The sequence below is a fragment of the Alosa alosa genome, chromosome 15 (assembly GCF_017589495.1).
Source record: "Alosa alosa isolate M-15738 ecotype Scorff River chromosome 15, AALO_Geno_1.1, whole genome shotgun sequence".
Taxonomy (NCBI): domain Eukaryota; kingdom Metazoa; phylum Chordata; class Actinopteri; order Clupeiformes; family Clupeidae; genus Alosa; species Alosa alosa.
In genome coordinates, this window is record NC_063203.1 from 32,827,690 (window position 1) to 32,855,118 (window position 27,429).

The 27,429-nt window shown below is 42.6% G+C and overlaps 1 protein-coding gene across 1 annotated transcript in view; it reads left to right on the top strand.

The window, feature by feature from the left end:
- The window catches only part of LOC125308048 (ferroxidase HEPHL1-like), a 64,848-nt gene that overhangs the window by 16,659 nt on the left and 20,760 nt on the right, over positions 1–27,429 (top strand). Inside the window, exons 3-9 of the mRNA XM_048264260.1 lie at positions 5,227–5,439; positions 6,867–7,013; positions 19,370–19,624; positions 21,510–21,681; positions 22,476–22,612; positions 23,279–23,410; positions 26,036–26,241. Of these exons, the coding sequence (XP_048120217.1) occupies positions 5,227–5,439; positions 6,867–7,013; positions 19,370–19,624; positions 21,510–21,681; positions 22,476–22,612; positions 23,279–23,410; positions 26,036–26,241 (1,262 nt within the window). The remainder of the gene's footprint in view (positions 1–5,226; positions 5,440–6,866; positions 7,014–19,369; positions 19,625–21,509; positions 21,682–22,475; positions 22,613–23,278; positions 23,411–26,035; positions 26,242–27,429) is intronic.

Sequence of the window (27,429 nt, forward strand, 5' to 3'; positions counted from 1 at the left end):
ACACACAGACATGCACAAACATATACTCACACACATACACACACAGACATGCACAAACATACACACACATACACACACACACACAGACATGCACAATGATTCACACACACACACAAACACACACACATGCACAAACATACACACACACACACACAGACATGCACAAACATACACACACACACGTACACACAGACATGCACAAATATACACGCACACACGTACACACAGACATGCACAAACATACACGCACACTAAGTTCACAATAGTCCGAATCAGTTCAAATCCGCAAATTCACATCCACGCACACACACACACTATTAATCAGTGACGGGGTTCATTTAGAGGTAAATGAAGAGGCCTTACAGAGAGTGACGGTGTTCAGCCCACATTACGGTTACTGAATGCCAATATATCTCCTTCCTGTACTATTTTATACCCCTCTACTGCACTGAAAATGTGCTAGGACTTTTATTTTGATAAAGGTCCTAGAGTTCTGAGTAGAACGTTTTGAGTCTGGTTTGAGCCGATTGGTGATGTCAGTTTTGAGCAGCTCGGTAGAAAATGTCTGCTGAGAAATGGCAAATAAACTCCTAAAGGATTCATATAAACTCTGTGTCTGTGTGCAGTGCTTACTCCAACCCAGCTCTCTCCACTGCAGTGCTTACTCCAACCCAGCTCTCTCCACTGCAGTGGTTACTCCAACCCAGCTTTGCTTCACTCATTTGCTCTTATCTAGCTATTCGAGGCTCACATGTTCATGACATCTAAGCTTGATAGCATCAGCTAGTGAAGGTTACCATTCAAAGCCTGCTAGTTAATCTTAGCAGTAGCAGTCATGTTCAAATTTGCTGAAATTCGTTTTCAACTGAATTAGACCTAAATGGACCAGTAAAAACACTTCTAAGATTTCCTGATACCTGAGCTGTGTAATAAGTACAATCTGAACCAGAGATCTGGCAACCTATATGCACTTTATTTTGTACAGTTCCCTTTCCGCTGAGTAAAAAGAAAATAATGGATGTGTGTAATTATTAGTGAAATGTTGCTGTGGAATGTATATATGTAATGTATGCAAGGCAATGTAAATGTAAAAATGACAAATAAAACACAATTATCACAGTATCAGTCCCCTCACAGTACGATCAACAATGGCAAGGTGAGAGCAAGTGCAGTTCAGTTGAATTGTTCAAATAATAAGAAAAGTCCTTTTAGGTATTAAAGAAAATGTTAAAAGTCCCTTATGGTATAAAAAAAAAATTCAAAAATAGTTTCCAATGTGCTCCTTTCCTGTGTGGGAAAAGAGCGCTTATCTGTAATCCACGTACGATTCTGGAAGTTCACGCTGTGGAATGTATATGAAGAACCGTTCAGTCCCGCAAGAAAATGCATCAACAATGGAATCTCTTTGGACAGGCTTCATCGTAAGAAAAAGTCCTTTTTAGGGTATTTTAAAAAATGTTAAAAGCCCTATGGTATAAAAAAAAATTCTCTTTGGACAGGCCAATGTGCAAAACCTTTTCCTCTTTTGGATTCGAGCTTTGGACAGGCTGCGCCAATGCACGCTTCGTCTCTTTGGACGGAAGGCGAAGAAACGCTCTTTGGAGGTCTCCGCCACATTGAATCTCTCTTTTGGACAGGCTCGCCATCGTAGCTCGTCTCTTTTAGTTCGTCTCTTTGGACAGGCTCGCCATCGTAGCTCGTCTCTTTTAGTTCGTCTCTTTGGACAGGCTCGCCATCGTAGCTCGTCTCTTTTAGTTAGATCTCTTTGGACAGGCTAGCCATGCGTAGCTCGTCTCTTTGGACAGACAGTAGCTCGCTTAATTAGTTCGTCTCCATGCTTGGACAGGCTCGCCATCGTAGCTCGTCTGTTTGGACAGGCTCACCATCGTAGCTTGTCTCTTTTAGTTCGTCTCTTTGAACAGGCTCGCCATCGTAGCTCGTCTCTTAATTCGTCTCTTTGGACAGGCTCGTCATCGTAGCTCGTCTTTTTTAGTTCGGCTCTTTGGACAGGCTCGCCATCGTAGCTCGTCTCTTTTAGTTCGTCTCTTTGGACAGGCTAGCCTGTTTGGACAGGTCTCTTTCTCTTTAGTTCTCTTTGGACAGGGCTCGCCATCAGAGCGCCTCTTTAGTTCGGCCTTTGGATAGGCTAGCCATCCAGCTCGCTCTTTAGACAGGCTCTTGGACAGGCTCGTCCTGTTTGGACAGGCTGCCATCTTTAGCTCGTCTCTTTGGACAGGCTAGCCATCGTAGCTCGCTCTTTTGGTTCGCTTTTGGACAGGCTCGCCATCGTAGCTCGTCTCTTTTAGCTCGTCTCTTTGGACAGGCTCGCCAACGAGCTCGCCTTTTGGGACAGGCTCTCCATCTGTGAGGCTTCTGCCTCTTGGGACAGGCTCAGCCATCGTAGCTCTGCCTTCTTGGACAGGCCCATCGTGAGCTCTGCCCTTTTAGTTCGTCTTTGGACAGGCTCTCCGGCCATCTGTGAGCTCTGCCTCTTTTAGCTCTGCCTTTGGACAGGCTCGCCATCGTAGCTCGTCTCTTTTAGTTCGTCTCTTTGGACAGGCTCGCCATCGTAGCTCGTCTCTTTGGACAGGCTGCCCGTATTAGCTGTCTCACTTTTAGTTGATCTCTTTGGACAGGCTGCGCCATCGTAGCTCGTCTGCTGGATTCGTCTCTTTGGACAGGCTTTCGCCATCGTGGCTGTCTCTTTGGACAGGCTTTCGCCACGTACTTCTTTGGACAGGCTCGCCATGTGCTTCGTCTGTTTTGGACGGAAGCTCACCATAAGTAGCTTGTCTCTTTTTAGTTCGTCTCTTTGAACGAAACCGCCATCGTGGCCTTTCGTCTCTTAATTAACGTCTCTTTGGACAGGCTTTCGTCATCATGCTTCGTCTTTTTTAGTTCGGCTCTTTGGACAGGCTTCGCCATGCGTATTGGCTCGTCTCTTTGGTTCGTCTCTTTGGACAAGGCCCCAGCCATCGTGCTTCGTCTCTTTGGACGGAGCTGCGCCACTTCGTGGCTCGTCTCTTTTAGTTAGTCTCTTTGGATAGGCTAGCCATGCGGTAGCTCGTCTGGACAGGCGGCTTCGCCATCGTGCTTCGTCTGTTTGGACAGGCTAAGCCATCGTGCTTCGTCTCTCACTGGACAGGCTGGCCATCGTAAGCTCCATTCTCTTTAGTTCGCGTCTCCTTTGGACAGGCTGCGTATGTGCTTTCGTCTCTTTTAGCTCGTCTCTTTGGACGAACATCATGGCCCTCGTCTCTTTGGACAGGCTCGCCTCTTAGCTCGTCTGAAATCCACTGAAATCTTCTATCCCGTAAAAAAAACAATCTACACAGAACAGTGTAACAGTTACCATCAGACATTTATTTTCTATGAGATTACATTTAAACCTTTGCTATAGCATCAAACTATCAACAGGCATAACGCCATAATACTGCCATAAAAGGATGCTACATCTCAGCTGCAGCAAGCTGATGGCTAGCACAAATGAATGGTAAGCCAGCACGGCTAACCAACCTTGAGCAGACAGTATGTACATCAAAATAGTTCAGCAACACACCCGTAACTCACAAGGAAAATGTATAACAATACATGTTTCACTTTAAAGTATCGACTAACTGTCGAATTAACATCAATTTCTAAGCATATTAGCAAGCTAATATCACAACGTGGGTTCATTAGCTACGCAAATATGCGTCAGGTACATTCAAAGTGTAAACCGAAACAGCCAAAGAAAATGCGGAACTACCCCTCAAATTCAGCAAATAAAAGTGTCTAGTGTTTGTATAAATGCTTCGACTGTTTTTTTTTGTGAGCTTTCAAAGTCTCCAATTCACCATAAGATCAAATGCATAAACATAAAAAGATCCAAATCTCTCGGCCGCTCATCCTTTGTCAAGCCTATATCATATATTTCATCATTGAAGATTACTTAAAAATAAATGTTAAAATACTGTGTCGTCTCGTCTCGTTCTCGTGAACTCAATATTGTGTATTGTCTCGTCTTAACCCTTTAGCCGCCAGGGTTTAAACAAAATAAATTGGATTTTTATATAAAAATTTCAAAAGGCCAAGTGGTCAGAGATAAAGTCCTACTGTAAATGTGAAAATCATTGAGTATGAACAGAAGTTTATGAAGGGGGTAAATTTACTCATCTAATTTGCATATTATGACGTCACTGGATGGGAACCACTGTGAATTATGCACATTTCATTAAATACTAGATGTTGAACATATATGAGCAGTTTTACTTTCTTTTTTTTGTCATTTCACCCACATAACAAACAAACAGGAAAACAGTCACATGTAAACCAACAATAGTAAACTATTACTATAATCACAAACCCTATGCTACTATACAATAAAAGTAGCCTGGTCAAATCAGTTCCTATCGGCGGGTGGCGTTCTTCCAGAGCCCTATTTTTTACAACCCCTGCTGTCTATACCACGTCCATTACGGACACTATCATCACTATTGCCACTGGCACCTCCAGCTATGTTGGGCAGAGGGTCGAAATAAGCATGGTATGCTTAGTGGACACTGTCACAAAGACGCACCTCCATTCACAGATGCTCCATGACTATCAGTCAATAGACGATCGATCATATTCTCCAAAAGGCAGATATTCTCCTTCAGAATCAGAATAGGTGAATAACAGATGCAAGACTTCATCACACGTAACTTTTTTGTTTTTTTTTCAACATTTGGTGTATTTCTGCTTCAATTTGTGCAAAACTATGGCCTCTGCGTTATGGAGGAAATGCATTTGTGTGTTTCTTGTGTTTTTTATGAAGCAACATCACAGATTACAACCATAAGAGAAATCATAAGAGAAAATATACAACTTTGGGACACTGGAATGTCAAAATTGATGCCTTACCTGTAGACAGTCTGGCTCCTTCTTGAAACCAAAGATTTTCTTAGTTCTAAATAGACAGTCTCTTTTTTTAACCTCGGCTGTGTTCCAAGTAGCTGCCCGCAGATGTGCCTGACTTAAAATCGGCGCGGCCAAATAAGAAAATCGGCCGATGCCGATTGATTAAAAAATAGCAAAAATCGGCCGATTAAATCGGCTGGCTGATCGATCGGTCGGTCTCTAGTCGCAATATTGCGACTTGGGCGGTTAGAGGGTTAAAGGCTGAGTGTATCGTCACTCCCCTAGTGACCTCTACCCTGACACACTTCATCTCAGTGTGTGTGTGTGTGTGTGTGTGTGTATGTGCAGGTGCCCTCTACCCTGACAACACTTCAGGTCAGTGGAAAACTGATGATGCAGTTCCACCAGAGCACAGCCACACCTATACCTGGATCGTCCAATCAGAGTTCGCGCCTGCAGAGGGTGACGCCCCTTGCCTCAGCTGGGCTTATCACTCACATGTCGACGCTCCCAAAGACATCGCATCAGGACTCATAGGACCTCTGCTGACCTGCAGGAAAGGTAACACACACACACACACTCACACACACACACTCAAACACACACTCACTCACACACACACACACACTCAAACACACACTCACACACACTCACACACTCACACTCACACACTCACACACACTCACACACTCACACACTCACACACACACACTCACACACTCGCACACTCACACACACACACGCGCGCACACACACACTCACACTCACACACAGGGGCGTCGCTAGCTATTTAAAACATTCGGGGCTAGAGCCCAGAAGTTAGAGTCCTTTTTGTTCGGGGGTTTCTCCCCCGAGAGATTTTGAAAATCGTGCTGATGAACATGAAATTTTAACCTACTTTGAGAATGAAAAGGAAGGCCAATTGTAGCGACTCACGTCACGGCATTCTGAATATTTTGATGTTTAAAGACCGTGTAAGGAGAACGTCTCTTCTGCCAAAGTGCACCACATACAACACCCAAAATATGACATTAAAATAGCCTGTAGAATAAACATCGTCATGCACCTCTGTCAAGTGCACAGGTGTGAGCGCCTGCTTCGGGATAAACATTTGGACGTCACCTTCAATTAATGGGCTATGGGTGCCTTGAAAGCAATGCATTTGGGTTGTGTCAAAATCAAGCCCAACATGCATTGTTTGAAAGCCCCCTCAAACGAGGTCAGGTTTACCATATTTACTGCGCGCCGCCATTCAATAGTAAATCACGATATATGGAAACTGAGCTGATCGGAAATGTCCTCCTGGGTTCAGATGATGACACACTGTGAGTTTCCACTTCTTGTCCCTGCTCTGCCCTTTTTTCTCTAAAGAAACTTCTAATATCCATTTGTCCTTCTGTACACTTATTTACGCTAAGGCTAGTTAGTAGAAGCACGCGAAACAGCAATCGCGTTAATAGCGTAGAGTGAGAATTGAAATTGCAACATTTTACAACAAATGATTCTAAACCTGCCCAGATCACGCCAGATTTTCTTGCGCTGCCACGTGCCCGATGGACACAAAACACAAAAGTCTCTTCTACGGGCTATTTATTTCATTCACGATTAGAGTTTTTGTTGTTGTTGTTGTTGACGGCCCATAGATCCGGGGCTATCCCCAGAGGATCCGGGGCTATAGCCCCGAATGCCCAGGTCTAACGACGCCACTGCTCACTCACACACACACACATTTACACACACACACACACAAACACACACACACACACACTCACATACACACTTGCACACCCACTCACACACACACACTCACACACACACACACACACACTCACACACACACACTCTTTCTTTCTCTTACACACATGCACACCTACACACACACACACACACACACATTCTGACGTGGGTGCAGAGCTCTTCCTGATGTTCAGTGTGTGTGTGGGTGTGGTCTGTGTGTGGTGTGTGTGTGTGTGTGTGTGTGTGTGTAGGAGTTCTGCGAGAGGGGAGTGCGGGTCCGCAGCGTTCCGATGTGGGTGCAGAGTTCTTCCTGATGTTCAGTGTGGTGGATGAGAACCTGAGCTGGTACCACAATGGAACCGATCGAGAACTGGACGACGAGTCCAACCTCAAACACTGTGAGTGTGTGTGTGTGATAGATAGATAGATAGATACTTTATTGATCCCCAAGGGGAAATTCAAGAATTCAAATTCAAGTGTGTGTGTGTGTGTGTGTGTGTGTGTGTGTGTGTGTGTGTGTGCGTGACAAATACTTAAGTTACGTAACATTGACATTAGCCTACAGTGGCCAAACAATGACATGCCTAACCCTGGAACTGACTGACTCTCTGTCTCTCTCGTGCGTGTGCGCGCTCTAAGCAGCCTACGTTTCAAATGATGGTAGCCTAAGTTCAAGTTACAGTGGGCAGTGCGTCGACTTGGCCAGCTTCACTCGCGGTCCGCGCGTGGGATCACGCTCCTATCCATAGCGACTTTAATTTGTATTTTTTTTTTTTCCAGTGAGGCGCTGCAACAACCCAAACAACCGGTAAAGTGAGCAGGGTGTCTCGTAAAAAGAAATGGAGCCTGGAAAACCCTACACAGACTTCACTACAGACTTTAGCAGACTGGTTTAGAAATAATTTAATAGCCAGAAATATGCCTGCCCTGCCCTAATAAAGAAATATTTGGTTAACTGCGAGTGAATCCCGTTTGCAGCCGTAGAAAAAACGCAGGACAAATTAAACACTAGAAAAGCTAGAAATACATGAAAATGCAAAAGATGATGTAAAATATCATACAGAGTAAAAACAAACTATATTGGTTGCTAGGTAGATGAGGTTTAATATAGTTGGAATGACTGAACAGTTAAATAGGTGGATAGTTTATATTGTTAAATGATTTACTTGGTAGATAAGGTTTAATATAGTTGGAATGACTGAACAGTTAAATAGGTGGATAGTTTATATAGTTAAATGATTTACTTGGTAGATAAGGTTTAATATAGTTGGAATGACTGAACAGTTAAATAGGTGGATAGTTTATATAGTTAAATGATTTACTTGGTAGATAAGGTTTAATATAGTTGGAATGATTGAACGGTTAAATAGGTGGATAATTTAAATGGTTAAATTATTATGACCGCCGCGCAGCGAAGCGGCGGTCATATTGGTTTTTTGTTTTTTGTTTTTTCTTTTTCGCATGCCCAAATTTCCGTCAATGATTCCCGACACTGAAAGACCGGGGTACACAAAACTTGGTGAGCATGTACCCCCACATGGATAGCATGGAACTATCAGTAGCTTTCATCTGCAGCCCCCCCTGGACTGGACCCCCCCGAAGGAGGGTAGGGCAGACACAGTTCTCTGTGAATCTTTTATGGTATGTTGGTCTCAAGGGCCCACATCAACCTGGCTCATAATCACTCATTTGTGATTTGCCCCTCGTAAAAAAATGAAAATCAGTAGGATTAAAAGAAAGCCAAAATAAATATTCATCATCATCATCATGGCTGCATTTTCAGTATTGGCTAGTAGTCGCTTTGTCCACTAGATGGCGCGATCGTTGCAGTGAGACGTAATTTTGTTGGAAGTTAAAAGTGGGTTGAAAAAACAATGGACGCTTCATACAAGGACTGTAATTTACCGCAGCGAACATCTAATAAGGATAGGGCGATGTTCACATGAAGTGTAATTCCCATTTCTTCTTGAAGCCGAAATAAATCTGAGGATGTTTATCGGACATGCTTGGTTTTACTGCAGGTGCGTTAATCTTGTAATATCAATAAGGACCTAGGTAATGTTACCGTTAAGCGTTGGTTGAGTGATGGAGGCATTTGATTTATTGCATTTGTGGAAAACTATAAATGCGGTATACCAAGCAAATGTATAGCAGCACTGTTTGTATCTTCGACTGTCATTTATTGCACGCGCTACAAAATCATTCTGTGCAATGGAAGATTTACCAACGCTACACCGGGTCTGATACAGTTTTGCCTATACATGCGCAGACTGAGGCGCCTGTTTATTTTTTGTTTTTAAGTGCGTGCAGGGTGTGAGAGGGGAATTGATGTGCTTTGATTACAGCTTGGTAGTTGTAGTCTGTGAAATTAAAAAAGCACGTGTGTGTGAAGTATCCAAACAATGACACCTTCATTTCATTATGGCTGCTTTAGCAAAACACCTTAAGCTACTGTGTAGTGGGTCCCATTTTAGAAGTGGCTACTTCATTCGTGCTTTCCTTGACTCATGGAGCTGCGTGAATGTTATTACAACTTTTTCGCCACGATATGACAGTTTAAGTCCGCTTTGATACTGTAAGGCGTAAGCCATTGGTTTCCAAAGGAGATTTTATTTGTGTCGCCAGCATAGCCTATTGACAATTTATGTTGTAAATAGGCCTACCTTATAATCCTACCTGTAGCTTAGGGAAGCTAAAAGCTTTCTATTAGGATCTAGTTTGTTAGTTACCGCTTTGTCATAACTCCCTGATGCATTTTGCATTTAGAATAGCCAGAGCGTGTATATCTCAATCGAAAATTAAACAATATCGGGTGCCTATGGACTAGGCTGGGTGAACCCAGCCTGATCTGCCCGCTATTTATTTTTTTGATTTCTTAAAAGATTGAGCTTGGTCTGATGAAAGCCAGACTAGCCATGGACCTCAGTTAAACAATGCAAGGGAACATGAATCAGCCTATATTTGCACTAACAATAACGGACAAAAGCTCTTCAACTTTGGCCCGTTAAAATGTGTATGAACAGTCTAGCGGCGCATTTCATCAAGGCCCATTTGGACATGTCTCAGTTATTTGCACCACTGGTTAGATGTAAAACAGCATTTCGTTTCAGACTAGGCTACTGTTACTTAATTTGTGCATTAACAATAACGTTTCAGACTACTGTTACTTAATTTGTGCATTGACAATAAAGTATTACATGAACTAAAGATGACTAAAATCTTATGTAGAAGAAGAAACATTCACAAAAAAAATCCATCCATCCAAAAAAATGACCTTTGTTTTTGATAGCTGTTGAAAACGGCATGGAACTGACAGAGATGTTTTTGTTTAAAAATACATAAAAAATAAATAAATAAATAAATAAATAACATTATGCTGATACCTTTTGCTTTTCCCAAATACAATGTAGCCTACAGGTGTAAGTGACCTTTCATCAATCCAGTTGCAATGGATGAACTGTGATGAACTGCCCTACTTGTGATTGTTTAGAGATTTTAAAGGTTTTATAACAATTCTACATCTTCTTTGGCTATTCTACAATCTATTCACCTTTTCAGCACCAGTAGGGTACTTTCTGTGCAGCCGCACACACACACTCAGGCATGCCAAACAAGCATACACAAAAGTTTCAAGAGTGGTGGATGGAGTAAAATATGGAGACAAATTAAAGTGTGATTTATTTTCGCGGAACGGATGTACAGGACTGAGCGGCGGTCATATTTTGTACCGCTATGCGGTACATCTAGTTTAGGTAGATAATTGACGATAACTGACAGTTGGAATGGCTCTAATGTTTGCTAGCAGTTATGTTAACTATGTTATCAAAGATAATAATGTTAACCAAGTTACTTAACTTAGCTAATGTTTTCATTTTTAGTAGGTATACTAACTATTTTAACTAGCATGCTAACTATGTTAACCATGTTACTTAGCTAACCTAACTAATCATTTTTAGTGGTCATGCTAACTAACATGCTAGCATGCTAACTATGCTAACCATATTACTTAGCTAATCATTTTTAACAGTTTTGCTAAAAATGCTAACTAACATGCTAACTATGTTAACCATGTTACTTAGCTAACCTAGCTAATCATTTTTAGCAGTTATGCTAACTAGCATGCTAGCATGCTAACTATACTAACCATGTTACTTAGCTAACTTAGCTAAACATTTTTAGCAGTTTTGTTAAAAATGCTAACTAGCATGCTAACATGCTAGCATGCTAACTATGCTAACCATGTTACTTAACTAACTTAGCTAATCATTTTTAACAGTTTTGCTAAAAATGCTAACTAGTATGTTAGCATGCTAACTATGTTAACCATGTTACTTAGCTAACTTAGCTAATCATTTTTAGCAGTTTTGCTAAAATGCTAACAATGTTAGCAATGCTAATATGCTAACTATGCTAACCATGCTAACTAGCTACAGTGGGTTGGAGTCATAGTTGATGACAAGTAACAGTTACAATGGCTGAACAGTTAAAAAGTTCAGTAGTTTAAAGGATTAAATTGTTTAACAGTGAAATATTGTAGTGAGGACTCTTATTTTGAAACAGTTTTTGGCAGAGGAAGCAGTTGAATAGGGTGTGTAGTCTTAATAGGGCCAGTTTGTATGCTTAAAGCCTGAGAATGGCAGTTGGGACAGGTGGCCTGAACACCTGCCATAGGATTCTAATTGCTTAACGGCTCTATTGTGATGTCATCAGCCCATGTTAAGTCTATGGGGAAATTTTGAGTAGTTTTTAATTAATAGTTTAAAAAGTATAAAAGTTACAAAGATGAAAAATACATAGCCCACATGTCCTAAGTAAGACCTACGTAATATAGTTTGAATGAAGTTTCTACGTTAAACGGTTGAAGCTGCATTAACTGCGTTAGAGGAAGAAGAAGAAGAAGAAGAAGAAAAAGCCTTGGAATAACAGTACAGTGCATTTTCATGCAATTAATTAATAATGTAATTATGGTTTTCTCCGAGTGCAACGATGATAGACAGACATCATTTGGACAAAATATAGAGCATATTAACCTCCGTTGCTCAGCCAAATGCCATCCTGTTACGTCCTGTTATCACGTAGTTACAGGCGATAAACGATTTTTGATGGCGCAAGTTTACTTCATTAGCGGTTTATTATTTTTTTGATTATTAAAGAGTGTTTTTCATTTAAAGGTTTGACTTCGTGCTTATTCAGTAGAGCATTTTGTGCTCTCCCCAATCCCAGACGTTCACATTGCATGTTTGTTTGTAATGGGTGCAACCGCGAGATAGGCTATGCGTTTGACGGCAATGAGTTGTTAACAGACATGAACCAAGACATATAGCCCAGCAGCAATTTAGGGACTGTTCATTATTTATTGAAGGGACCACTGGAAGAATTTTGAGTGCTTCAGTTGCAAGTTGCATGACCCACTCTTGCCTGCTAGAAATTGTTCAATGACCCTCCGACAGAATTGTTAAAAAAGACATGACCCTCCCTGCCAATTGTCGCTGTCTTCGCCCAGCGCCACAGCCACACACTGTGATAACGTTCTTAAATCAATCTTTCCGTGAGCTTGCATGCTACCAGTCTTTCCTTTTCAAATGTGTTGCGCCTGTTTGCACAATTTCACAAATAATCATATGTGATTAATAATATGACAAATAATCCCTGTGCACGGGGACCGAAACAATGCATGCCAACTTTTTCCGTGTTTATCACGTATTTTAACTTTCCCCCGCTGTCTTGCCGTTTTAATGTTTTCCTGTAGAATATCCCATATTTTAATACTCTCAAGACTCGCCTGTCTCTGTGTTGCCCTATTGCTACCCCTTGCCCTTCCAACGAAACAGATGTCTTCAAATCATCGTTTTCCTTGCTTGAAGGCGAACTTAGAGTGATGTTAACCTATTTAAGTTTAACGGCGTGATTGTCGTGAGAGCACGATTCATTGGCGCTTGCATGTTCGGCCTTATGTCTACGTGCGCACCTGAGGCTACTCCGCTACAAGAGAAAGAATTTCCCCTGTTTGTATGTTCACTCTAAGTTGGCCTACCAACTCTGCACTGTAGACCCTAACTGGCTATTTATATTTTTCTGTGAAATAAGCAAATGTATTTGTTCAACTTTATGAAGCAGAATTACACATAGGCTACTTGGAACATAATACATTTGACAAAGGAAAGATGTATGTTGCTAGTGACAAAATATTAACTTTCAGTGTTTTACGATGTCTTTGTCATGGGGAAGTGTTTTTCCCCATGCATTTATTCTAGGTTACTGTCAGTGACTGCCGTGAGAGAAGCGGGGTCTGTGTTGTGTTGCGTTGCGTTAATTTATTTTCATTGGGCATGCCGTGCCGTGCCGTCCACAGCTTCTTCAGTTCTGACAAAGCCAAAATTACTCCTTTTGAAACAATGAGTGCAGGAAGCACGTTTGTATGGTTATATTCAGGGTGCGATTTGTGTAAAAACCAGAGGGGGGGATGATTTTGAATACGTTTGTAACCCCCCCCCCCCCCAAAAAAAAAAAAAAATGAACGAACGATTCATAGCCTAGTAATGTCATGGCTAATAATACCCTATATTAGTTTTGCCACCTTTGTAACATTTTAGTTTTAGTTTACCGTGGTGTATGACTTTAAACAGCGAGTGTGCTTGGTATGATGATCAGCTCCTCTAATGCAGGGTAGGACTGTGTTTTGACAAGCATACAAATTCACCATGTTCTTGCCCCATCTGAAATGACTTCTCTACTTTTGCTGCCTCCATCCTTTCTGTATTTGTTGTGTAAAAAAACGTTGTATATGATGGCATATGAAGTCTTAAGTTAGTGAATTGGCGAACAGTGTTAGTTGGTAACCAAATAGCCTACACATTGGCGCTTACGCCCATGTGAAGGCTACGTGCATTCTCTCTCCTGCTGATTTCGCTTCAGTAGCCAAGTCGTAATATTGCAAAAGTTGAAAAAATAAATGTGTTTATTGTAGCCTACAGAAAATAAATAGCCTATCATACTGTCAGTTAATTGCCTACAGTGCAGTGAGGAGTTTGGAGAGTAAAGTTATAGGGCAACTTGAAGTTTTATGAAAATAATTTACGAACCAGAACATAAAGACCATGAAGCTTCTATTTCTTGCAGCTGTTAAAACACCCGCTAGATAGTTTAAATACCCACCAACATTCGTTTTTTTGCAGTACAGATTATTTCTAAAAGTTATTTGTCTACTACTGGCTGATTTATCAAACGAGTGCTTTCTCATTCGTCCTCCAAACCAAACTACAGGTGTTTCTGTAGAGAGCCATTGAATAAAAGCGATGCCAAGCAATTTTTGTAACACTTTTTGTGACATTCAGCAAATATCTCCTCATTTAATGTAAGTTCCTTCGGACAATAGGCCTAACGTTCTACTCTCGTGCAGTTGTCCTCCATCTCAGTTGCATCAGTTTTCTAATTCTGAAGGTTCTAAAACATTATTATGCTTCACTGAATCCTTCTAGTTTTCTTTCATTTGTCTAGCTAACTTTTCCATTGAACCTAGCCATTTATGATGGATTACACACTTTCGATATTCTGAAATGTCCTGCACCCATCAAGGCCAAATTAAGTTATCACGCATGCCACTGTGTCAGCAGCATCAGTGCTGACGGTCGCGCTTCTGATGTCAGATTATTATGTAGGCTAGCCTACTAGACTGTTCTCACGTTGCAGCTTTACTTATATGAAGTAGCATTAATCAATATGAGGGGCAGAGGGGGATAAATGTTGTCCCCCGGATATAAAAATAATTTAGCAGAGGTAGGGATAGGAAAACCAGAGGGGGGGAAATCCTCACCATCCCCCCCTACAAATCACACCCTGGTTATTTTGCTTGATGGGGGGGATCCCAAGCAGCTTTCAGCCATCTACTTTGAGAACATTTCAATTCACCCAACACTAATATATAATATATATATATATATAATATATAATAATATTCAAAATGTTGAAAACTATTTCGGCATAGCCTATAAAGCAGTTTAATTAAATGGAATGTTAGTTGTAAACAAACAAGCTACTTGGTGAGGCTTGGCCTCACAGATGCGCTCGTGCCTTAGATGGCAGGAAAAATCTTCACGATAGGCCTATTAACTAACCACCCGATTCAAGTTGGCTGGGGGGAAGGGGGGCCATCAGACATTTGTGCCCAGTTAATCCGGCCCTGCCCCCAACAAATCACACCTTCCCACCTCTGACAGCTTAAAAGAAGTCAAGAGGACTCCTTACTCACAGACCTATTCACAAACCTGCGTGCATTGTGCGTGTTTTGAAATCCTATGCAGCTACAGGAGCTTCCAATCGGAGGGGAAGCAATTTTTGCATTGTAGGCAAAACTAACATGCAATAACGCCGCCAACAACAACAAAAACTAGGCCATTGTCAAATCATTGTCAACATGTAAATTAAATGTAACATTATTGTGAATCAAATTAAAATGTTCTCTTTTGCAAACGTAGGCATAGTAACAGAATAATTTTATAATGTTACAAAGATACTACATCAATCCATTATGTTTCATTAGGCTACTAGGCTGTTTTGCCTTGATTCATTTAGGCTAGGCCTTTTATTCAGGGCCAGATTCACAAAGAATTTTAAGACTAAAAGTAGCTCCTAACTGGCGAATTTAGGAGCAACTCCTAAAATAATGGGCGTTTCACTCCTAACTTTAGGACTCCTAATTTTTTCACAAAAAGTATTTCAAGCATTTTAGACCTAAAAGTAGCACCTAAGTCTGGGACAGCTTAAGTCGAGAGGACTCCTAACTCACTAAGACCTATTCATAAACAGCATTTTTTGTGGCATTTTACGCTATGATGTATGCTTAGCCTATGCTAACAGGAGCTTCCAATCAGGGGAACAATTTTGCATTCATAAAAGGGAAACGCCACCAACAACAACCAAAACTACTCATTGTTAACATGTAAATGAAATGTAACGTTTCATTGTGAATCAAATTAAAATGTTCTCCTCTTTGCAAACTAGCCTAGGCATATGGTGACAGATTAATTTAATAATGTTGCAAAGGTAGGCTACTGCATCAATCCATAGGCCTATGTTTCATTAGGCTACTAGGCTATTTGTTTTCCCTCTTTATTCATTTAGGCTAGGCCTTTTATTCAGTTATTAATTATCTTCCGTCCTTTCGACTACTACTTGTGTAGCGACGCATTCTCCGACCTGTCACCTGTCACTCATCATCGGAAGAGAGGTGTTTGGAATTCCCGCGTTACAATCGTCAGTCAATCAAGGTGGTCACTTCAGTCAAGCTCGTGCATGAGTAATGACGTCATCCATAGCCACGAAGATTCACTCCTAGTTTAGGAGTTGTCTGAAAGGCTTTGTGAATAACTTTTAAGAGAAAACTCCAAGCTAAAATCTTTTAAGTGCGATTTAGGAGTAGCCTACTCCTAGTAGTAAGATAAAAGCCTTTGTGAATAGCCTACGGCCCCAGTTATTCATCATCTTCCGGCCCTTGTGTAGCGACGATTCTGAGACCTGTCACCTGTCACTCATCATCGTAAGGGAGGTGTTTGGAATCATGCCCGCGTTACAATCATCAGCCAATCAAGGTGGTCACGCTTGCCCATTTACACAAATTAATGGTCGAATATTACTGATGATCATTGTTTTTTAAGAACATGCAGTGTGCTTAGGGTACCAAAAACATCTTGCTCGTAAAAAAGCATCATAACGCACATTCTGGCGGGTCTGTTATTTACTGTAGGCTGCGCAAACCACAGGCCATTATTTTGGCCATTCATTCATTCATTCATTCATTCATTCAACCTTTATTTATTCTCGGAGGGTCATTGAGGGAAGCCCTCATTTTCAATGAAGCCGAGATTACAGAAGTGAAGCAAAGCGCTCCACAAACAAGACAACATTCAAGGCCTTCTGTTGAAGAATTTTATATAAAGCCTGCGCTAACAGTAATCTTCCTGCCCCTGATAGGCCTACCACAGCTGTGGATAGTGTGGAATGTTCAAGTAATAACACAATCCAATGTGTGTCTCAATTGTCCCCGCTGACCACCTCACACATTTCTCTAGATTTTTGCAAAATTGAACTTACATGACACAATGCCATAAAATATGCCAGTTTTAGGACACAGAATAATGTTTGTAATGATACCAGGTAGGCCTACGTTTAACAGTAACAAGTGTAATGAGCTATTCATTGTCGAAGGTGCATGGTGAAGTGAAATTCTTACTTTGGAAAACAAACATTTGCCGATATCATCGCCGATCATCAGAATATTGCAACAGATTCTGTGTTCTGGACTGTAGGTAACTTGTTAAGCCAGTGGTTCTCAAACTTTTATTTCATTCCCCACTTTGATCAAGGGGCATGACTGATGATAGTGGAGATAACGTGTTATCCCGAGGCTTTTGCAAGTCAGCATCTTCGACGGTAGTCTATTAAAAATATAAGTTTTCGATGTCCCAAACGGAGAGCCATACTTTATTGTTTTTAACGATCTCTATGCTACTCACAAAAATGTAGGCATGGGGACATGATGAAGTAGGCTATCCAACTGTCGTGGTGTTAAATTATTGTGATTACGAGCCAGTGGTTTTCAAACATTATCGGGACTCGGACATCTAACTAAATGCAACAGGCTCATATCGTCCTCACATTCGCAAAAAATGAGGACCAGTGTTTTGTCAAATTGCAAATAGCTATTCGTTTTAACGATTTTTTTTATGATAGTATGAAGTGCTTTTGTATAGGCTACTATCTTAATCTTGGAATATGGGGAGGGAAGTGGCGCATCTGCAGTCAGCCAAATATGAATGTAATTCTGCGGCATAAAGCAAATGTATTTGTTTATTGTACAGAAAAATGTCAAGCAGTCAATTGACTACATTGCAGTCAAGAAGTATGGCAAATTAAGACACTGTTTTGATTTGCGTGAGTTCTATACCACTCCCCAACACTGACAATAACATAGACAGCAAATTAAGATATTTTTTCGTTTTGTGGAGCGGCACCGGTAGGCTATCAAAAGCAGATTTCGATTTTCGCTACCACCGTGTAGTCAAGCCTTAAGCCATTCCCAAGTAGCCCTAATCGAAGTAATGTTTAATTACGATTTATTTTGTTATTGAATTCGTAGGCTGGGATTCCTCTCGGTAACAATTACGTTTAAAGGTAGCCTAGCCTCCTGCTTTTTCAGAAGGAGCGACAGTCAGGCTACTGACAGAGCGATGTACAGTGGCAGAGCGACGCACAGTGGCTGAAAGTGGTACTAAAGCTTCACGCAGCTTCACGCCTCGTAATGCGCGACTGAAGTGGCCATTTGAAAGCGATGCCCACTGTATAGTGTATTTTAGATGCTGCTAAGCAAATCTTTCCATTGCAATAGCCATCGTCGCAGATATGAAGTTACTTCATGATCTTGTGGTGGCCTGTGGATGATCATGCTTGATCTTGAGTAGGGGTGGGCGATATATATCGTCTGCGATAATATCGTGATTGCTGTTTTAACGATGTGCAAATTGACATTATCGAGTATTTAAATTACTTAGGGGGAAAACACTCGAAATCACGCATTGAACCCCTATATATTCACTAAGCCAGGAGGTGTATGTGAGAGAAGCCCCTGGCTGCAGCAGAGCAAGTCACGTAATTGCTAGTGGTCCACGTTGTAACATGCACGCCTTGCTGCTACTTCTTTCAAGTGATATTGATGAGTTAAAGTCACGGTATTATATGTAAATATTAGGCTAGCCTTTGAGTATTTTAATAGTCAGTTGCAAACAAAGAAATCTTCTTATGTTACCTTTTTGCAAATGGACAAGTTCGCTCTAAATATCAACATTTTTTTTTTTTTTTTTTTTTAAATATATTTTTTGGCCTTTTATGTCTTTAATTTACAGGACGGTAGAGAATGACAGGAAGCGAGTGGGAGAGAGAGTTGGGGTGGGATCCGGAAGGGACCACGGGGCGGGAATCGAACCTTGAGCCAACTGTATCATGACATGTTCTGTTTTACAACGGAATTTATACTGTGCGCCTAATTTGGTTTAAAGGCACACTTAAGAGTTTTTTTACCTTAACATAACCTTCCAAAATCATTTTGATGGCACATAACATCATAACATGATGAGCGGCACTTCTAACATCGTCTTAGGGGCCCTCGGCGATTACCCACGAACATAATAGTGGGGAAAACTCACTAAACATCAATATTTTGACCATCAAACCAACCAGGAAGTAAGGTGAGATGACCATAGACGTTTGTATGAAGTCATTTCCTGTCCAGGGATGGGTAGATTAACTAGCTCAGCAACAGCGCCATCTATCCGTAGACCGTAATCCACCCATTGACTTGGATTAACATGACTTTGATGAGTGATATCTCTGACTATGATAGCTGTAGTAAAAATTTCAATATTAGTTATTTCAGAATAAGTGTGTGTATGATTTCAATTTGTAAATAAAAAATTAATCTAAATGTATTTGTGTTTTTTCATAAAAAATAAATAAATAAATAAATAAATAAGTAAACATTTGCTCATGTTTGTGTATATAGTTGGTTAAAATTAAATGACAATACTTACAATACTTTAATCATATTGCTGAGGAAATGACAATACTTTAATCATATTGCTGAGGTTGTGCAGAAGAAAAGCTATAAAAGTCTGTATTGCACCTCTGAAGTCATGAAAACAATGCAAAAACCTGAGATCTAAGGGTTAAGGTGTGTGTGTGCGTGTGTGTCCTCTCCCTGCAGCCATTAATGGGCACATGAGTGGCACTCTGCCGGGGCTGAGTGTGTGTGGGGGCGCTCGCGTGGCCTGGCATCTGATGGGCATGGGCAACGAGGCCGACGTTCACTCCGCCCACTTCTACGGCCACACCCTCCTAGAGCGCGGGCACCGCCGTGATGTCATCAGCGTGTTCCCGGCCACCTTCACCACGGCCATCATGACTCCCATGACAACGGGGAAATGGATGCTAAGCTGCCAGGTCAATGAGCATTTTAAAGGTAACGTGTGCGTGCGTGTGTGTGTGTGTTTAATGTGTGTGTGTGTGTGCGCGTTTATGTGTGTGTGTGCGCGCGTCTATGAGTGTGTGTGTGTGTGTGTGTGTGAGAGTCATTTCCTGATCCCACCCCATCTCTCTCTCTCCCACTCACTTCCTGTCTCACTCTTTACTGTCCTATACGAATAAAAGCAAAAAGCCCAAAAATATATACTTTTACATTTTTTTTTCAAGAATTGAATTGGAATTTAAGAGCTGGTTTCAATTCAATTCTGGAATTCTGCACAACCCTGGTGTCAGTTAGACCAGTGTTTCTCAAAGTGTGGTCCGGGGACCACTGGTGGTCCACAAGCTATACCAAGTGGTCCGCGGGCAGACGTGGTAAAATATAATATAGATGAGTTGTTTGCAATATTGAACCAACATGTATGTAAATCCAAACAGTTCTGCAACACTGTGTAAGCTACGCCAGATTAAATCATATGAGTCCTCTGACACAATAAGCAAGGTGCCAAGATAATAAGCAAGGTTGTTCAGTGAGTATGTCTATTGTGTAATATACTGTTGAAGTAGGTCTACTGTTTTTTATTTTTTAGCTAGGTGGTCCGTGAAGTTTCTATTTATTGGTTAAGTGGTCCTTGGTCTGAAAAAGTTTGAGAAACACTGAGTTAGACACTATCTTTAACTTTTGTCCGACAACCAATCAGTTGGGTTTATATCAGTTAGATTCTACCCTATATGGACCCTTTCAACAAGGTAAACAAAAACAATGCGTTCTATTTGGGCCCCAATCTACTTCCTCTGCATTAAGATAACATATGGAATGTTAAAAAGGAAGTCTTGTGGGGCCAACTATGATGCTGATAATGGAACTCTCTTGAAAGGGTCCATAAGAGAATGAGCATTGTTTACGCTAAGCTAACAGAAGAGACAGCTTTGACTGCTCTACCTCATATAAGAGAATGATCATAGTTCATGCTAAGCTAACAGGAGAGACAGCTTTGACTGCTCTACCTCGTATAAGAGACTGAGCATTGTTTATGCTAAGCTAACAGAAGAGAGCTGACTACTCTACCTTATATAAGAGAATGATCATAGTTTATGCTAAGCTAACAGAGAAGACAGCTGTGACTGCTTTACCCCCTTATAAGAGAATGAGCATTGTATATGCTAGGCTAACAGAGGAGACCGCTTACTTCTCTACCCCATGTAAGAGAAGGTTTATGATTGTATATGCTAAGCTAACAGAAGAGACAGTTGACTGCTCTACCCCTTAAGATAATTAGCTTCATTTATGCTAAGCTAACAGAGGAGACAGCTCTGTTGTAAGATTATGAGCATAGTTTATGCTAAGCTAACCTATGCTAAGCTAACTGTTGGAGCACTGACACTAATGACTTGCGTGACTCACTCTGAGTGAAACACATGACCCAACCTAGCGCTAGCGGTTACGTTGTGGTCAACAGGAAAATTGCTAAAATATACAGAACTGCTATCTCCCCTTTACATAATCTCTACTAATATACAGAACTGCTATCTCCCCTTTACATCATCTCTACTAATATACAGAACTGCTATCTCCCCTTTACAACATCTCTACTAATATACAGAACTGCTATCTCCCCTTTACATCATCTCTACTAATATACAGAACTGCTATCTCCCCTTTACAACATCTCTACTAATATACAGAACTGCTATCTCCCCTTTACATCATCTCTACTAATATATACAGAACTGCTATCTCCCCTTTACATCATCTCTACTAATATATGGAAAACTGCTATCTCCCCTTTACAACATCTCTGAAGCCTCAATGACAGGATATGACATCTCAGTAACTGGATGTTAAGTGTCAGTAACAGGAAGTGAATGCTGATTGGTTACAGCTGGCCTGCAGGCGTTCTACCAGGTGAACACATGCCCCTCCGATGCCCCTATCTCCATGGAGACGGGTGGGATGGAGCGGCCTTATTACATCAGAGCTGAGGAGCAGGAGTGGGACTACGGCCCGCTGGGAGTCGACACGTTCACTGGCAAACCTCTCACAGAGCCCGACAGGTACACACACACACACACACACACACACACTACAGCCCGCTGGGAGTCGACACGTTCACTGGCAAACCTCTCACAGAGCCCGACAGGTACACACACACACACACACACACACACACACTACAGCCCGCTGGGAGTCGACACGTTCACTGGCAAACCTCTCACAGAGCCCGACAGGTACACACACACACACATACACACACTACAGCCCGCTGGGAGTCGACACGTTCACTGGCAAACCTCTCACAGAGCCCGACAGGTACACACACACACACACACACACACTACAGCCCGCTGGGAGTCGACACGTTCACTGGCAAACCTCTCACAGAGCCCGACAGGTACACACACACACACACACACACACCATGCCCGGCTGGGAGTCGCAGACCACGTTCACTGGCAAAACCTCTCACAGAGCCCGACAGGTACACACACACACACACACACACACACACTACAGCCCGCTGGGAGTCGACACGTTCACTGGCAAACCTCTCACAGAGCCCAACAGGTACGCACACACACTACGGCCCGCTGGGAGTCGACACGTTCACTGGCAAACCTCTCACAGAGCCCGACAGGTACACACACACACACACACACACACACACACCTCAACCAGTCTGAGGTACGCACTAACACACACACACACCCTTTAACCAGTCTGAGGTACGCACTAACACACACACACACCCTTCAACCAGTCTGAGGTACGCACTAACACACACACACACACCCTTCAACCAGTCTGAGGTACGCACTAACACACTCTCTCTCTCTCTCCTGGTCTCCAGTGATTCCGAGGTGTTCTTTGCAAAAGGGGGCGGGGCTCTGGGAGGGCGGTACCTAAAGGCCCGCTACATGCGCTACACTGATGCCACGTTCACCAGACGACACGCAAGCCACTCCGACACACACCTCGGCATTCTGGGTAAGTGTGAGAGTGTGTCTGTATATGAGAGAGAGACTCGGCATTCTGGGTAAGTGTGAGAGTGTGTCTGTATATGAGAGAGAGACTCGGCATTCTGGGTAAGTGTGAGAGTGTGTCTTTACATGAGAGAGAGAGACTCGGCATTCTGGGTAAGTGTGAGAGTGTGTCTTTATATGTGAGAGAGTGTGTGTGCTATGGCATTCTGAGTAAGTGTTGGAGTGTGTCTTTATATGAGAGAGAGTGTGTGTGCTATGGCATTCTGGGTAAGTGTTGGAGTGTGTCTTTATATGAGAGAGAGTGTGTGTGCTATGGCATTCTGGGTAAGTGTTGGAGTGTGTCTTTATATGAGAGAGAGTGTGTGTGCTATGGCATTCTGGGTAAGTGTTGGAGTGTGTCTTTATATGAGAGAGAGTGTGTGTGCTATGGCATTCTGGGTAAGTGTGTCTTTATATAAGAGAGAGTGTGTGTGCTATGGCCAGACACACAAAGAGTCATCTCGGCCCATGTCAGAGATTGAATGTGTGTGGAGGGAGAGAGAGAGTGAGTGTTTGTGAAACACAGACAGAGAGTATGTGTTTGTGTGTGTGTGTTTGTGTGTATGAAAGAGCAAGAAAGATAAATAGGATGATGGAATACAAAAATTAAAAAAAAATTGTGTGTGTGCAGGACCAGTAATAGCAGCTGAGACTGGAGACACTGTTGTGGTAACGTTCTCCAACAGCGCTTCAAGAACCTACAGCATCCAGCCACACGGACTGCAGTACGACAAACAGAATGAAGGAGCTGAATACCAGGATGGTACTATTACACACACGCACGCACACACACACACACACACACACACACTACACACACGCACATTATATAAACAATATGAAGGAGCTGAATACCAGGATGGTACTATTACACACACACACACGCACGCATGCACGCACGCATGCGCACACACACACACACTCACACACATTTGATTTCTTTATTTGAATCCGCCAATCAAATTTCTTACAGAAAGGATTCAAATATTCTCAGAGATGACACAGCTTTGACATTGAAGGGTACATGAAGCATTGCCTACGCCACACAGCAGGGCTGCCTATCACACACACACACCCACACACACACATGCACACGCACACACACAAGGGTACATAAAGCATGCCCTACGGCACACAGCAAGGCTGCCCATCACAGCTGATAGGCAGCCTTGATACCACATGAGGCCCCTGGGCTATATTTTGTTAAGCCCCCAACCCCCCCCCCACCCGCAAAAATTAATTATGATTAAATGATACCCGGCCCGCGATCTGACCTGCCTATTTACATACTTTTGGTTAATATAGCCTAACATGCAGTGTAGCCATTATTGAGCCTATGTAAAACCTTTACATAAACAGGAAGAGAAAGCCCTCCTTAATCACGTCAGCCTACCCATGACATCGCTTATCAAAAAGGCTAGCCTACTGCACGAAAACAAGCGTTGAACTTTTACAACACAGGCTGTAGGCTAAGTTAAAAGATGGGTTACACATATGGACGTTTCAAGCTTTTCAAAAGTGCATGTGCAGTGTTTCCCACAGAATTGGATTCAATTTGTGGCGGTAGCTGACTTTGACAACGGAGGGGGGGGGGGGTTATTAAGATCGTCTTGGTCACTTTAAGACGTTTGAGGGAACCCTTGCAGTTGTAACACAGTTGAAAGGCTGCTGATGTGTGGTTGCAATTCATTTTGAACAAATTTGCGCAGCATGGTCACGATGCTAAGCGGATTTAATAGCAATTTAGCCAGACGTCTTCTATGCAATGCTTCTATGTGGCAACAACAATCCTTCAACAATCGTGAATATTTTGTTAAATGCACATGCAGAGGAGGGGCAGCCCAGGCTCTGAGAGAGCGGGCAGCGGGCTCTGAGGAAAGGCGGGGCAGCGGCTTCTGAGAGAGCGGGCGGGGCAAGGAAAGGCTGCGTCGCGTAAAAGCGCCAGCTCAATGGCAATGCAAGGATTTGATCTTATATTTAAATTAAATTAAATTAAACATAGAATATTCATCTGTGGCGGACGATTTTTATTTCGTGGCGCCCCGCCACAGATTAGTCAATGTATGGGAAACACTGATGTGTTTGTCGTGTCATTGGCTACCTTATGCATTATCACTACTAACCAGAGTAGGCTCCTAAGACTGACGCCGCGAATACGGACACGGCCGTTTATTGTTATTGATTATCATTATTATTAGGAGGCCCCTCATTGGTCGAGGCCCCTGGGCTGAAGCCCAGGTAAGCCCCTGCATTAAGGCGCCAGTGGATGTTACAAAACACATCAACAGAGCTACACACACACACTATATCAGGGGTGTTAGGGATGTTACAAAACACATCATCAGAGCTGTTGAACCAGTCTGGTATTACGCATGACACACACACACACGCACACACCCAACACACATACACACACACATAACTAACACATTTCCTGCGGGAGGCCCTGGGTATTATATTCAAACAGAGACAACTGCAGCTCAGACTTGTTTCAATTGGCTAGACACACATTTCAGTTTGAATCATGCCCATACCCCCACATACCGGTTAATACCCTGTTAATACTCCCACAGACCTGTTAATACCCCCGCATACCTGTTAATACCCCCACAGACCTGTTAATACCCTGTTAATACCCCCACAGACCTGTTAATACCCCTACAGACCTGTTAATACCTGTTAATACCCCTACAGACCTGTTAATACCCCCACAGACCTGTTAATACCCCCACAGACCTGTTCATACCCTGTTAATACCCCCGCATACCTGTTAATACCCCCACAGACCTGTTAATACCCTGTTAATACCCCCACAGACCTGTTAATACCCCCACAGACCTGTTCATACCCTGTTAATACCCCCGCATACCTGTTAATACCCCCACAGACCTGTTAATACCCTGTTAATACCCCCACAGACCTGTTAATACCCCCACAGACCTGTTCATACCCTGTTAATACCCCTGCATACCTGTTAATACCCCCACAGACCTGTTAATACCCCTACAGACCTGTTAATACCTGTTAATACCCCTACAGACCTGTTAATACCCCCACAGACCTGTTAATACCCCCCACAGACCTGTTCATACCCTGTTAATACCCCTGCATACCTGTTAATACCCCCACAGACCTGTTAATACCCCCACAGACCTGTTAATACCCCCACAGACCTGTTCATACCCTGTTAATACCCCCGCATACCTGTTAATACCCCCACAGACCTGTTAATACCCCTACAGACCTGTTCATACCCTGTTAATACCCCCACAGACCTGTTAATACCCCGACAGACCTGTTAACACCCCCACAGACACGTTAATACCCCCACAGACACGTTAATACCCTGCAGACCTGACGTCTCTGTGTCTGTGTTTGGATTCTGCAGGTGTGAGTGGGCGGGGAGCTGCCGTCGCTCCAGGAGAGCAATTCACCTATCGGTGGAGAGTGCTGGAAGGTCCCTCCCCCTCTGATCCCTTCTGTCAATCATACCTCTATTACTCCGCCCACGACCCCGTGAAGGACACCAACTCTGGACTGGTGGGGCCGCTCAAGATCTGCAGGAAAGGAGAGCTGGACCAGGAGGGCAAGCAGGTACATGTGCGCACACACACACCGACATACGTGTGCACTCACTCACACACCGATATACGTGCGCACACACACTCACGCACACACACACACACGCACCAACACACGCACACGCACACACACACGTGCCCATGCACACACACCGACACCGACATACGTGCGCGCACACACACACACAGACAAGCACAAAACCAGAGGCCTGTAACGGGTCGGGTACCCGCATAAAAGTTGCTCAAACGGGTGGATTGGGACATTCCTAAAGCCCTCCTTACACTGACAGACTTTGGAAAGATTTGCAAAGATTTGGAAAAGATTTTTGAAAGACTACAGTCACAGACCCTCCCCTCTCACATCTAAAGACAAGTAGTAGAGTTTTAAGTCACAGACTATGATTTTGCAATGATTAGGGATCTTGCAGGTTCACTATTGGCAAGACTCCAACTAGATTCCTTTAAATTATTACCCATCGTGCAATAGATAAACAGGAACTGATAGCCTACTAAACTCAAAGTCGTATTTTGATGTTTCTGCAGCATTGTTTCATGCGTGAAATCCCTAACCGATATAGAGTTGTTCTGTCACGTGGAAGAGCCGACTAAATATGTATAAGAAATGACAAATATTACAAGAATAACAATTAATCATATAGGCTACAGCTGTCGCCTACTTTGCCCCTTCCTGTTTGGTGTTGGAGAGAGGTCACTATTGGTTTTTATAGTTCACGTCACTATTTGCATGAGCCACGACTAGGAAAGACTTACGATAATATCAAACATGTTTGATATTGTCGTAACGGCAAAAGTAGAAAAGGACTGACCCCGACTGACTTAAAACCGCTAAGATTGGCACCTTACACTTAACGATCTAGTTGACGGAAGCGCGCCGCGATTCCAGTACAACTCCCATGATTTCTGTCCGACTTTGGAAATTTAGTCGCCGACTGTGAAAAATCGTACAATGTAAGGCCGCCATAAAATTCACGGGCGGGGATGCGGGCGGATAAGGAACTCCTTGCAGGCGGATAGCGGATGAGAACCAAAACAGTATTTTAGTTTGCTGAAATAAAACATAAATGAAAAATATGTGCAATATATTTGTATGTCTACAGTGGGCATTACTTTGAAATGGCCACTTCATTCGCGCATTACGTGACGTGAAGCTGTGTGAAATTTTAGTACCACTTTCAGCCAC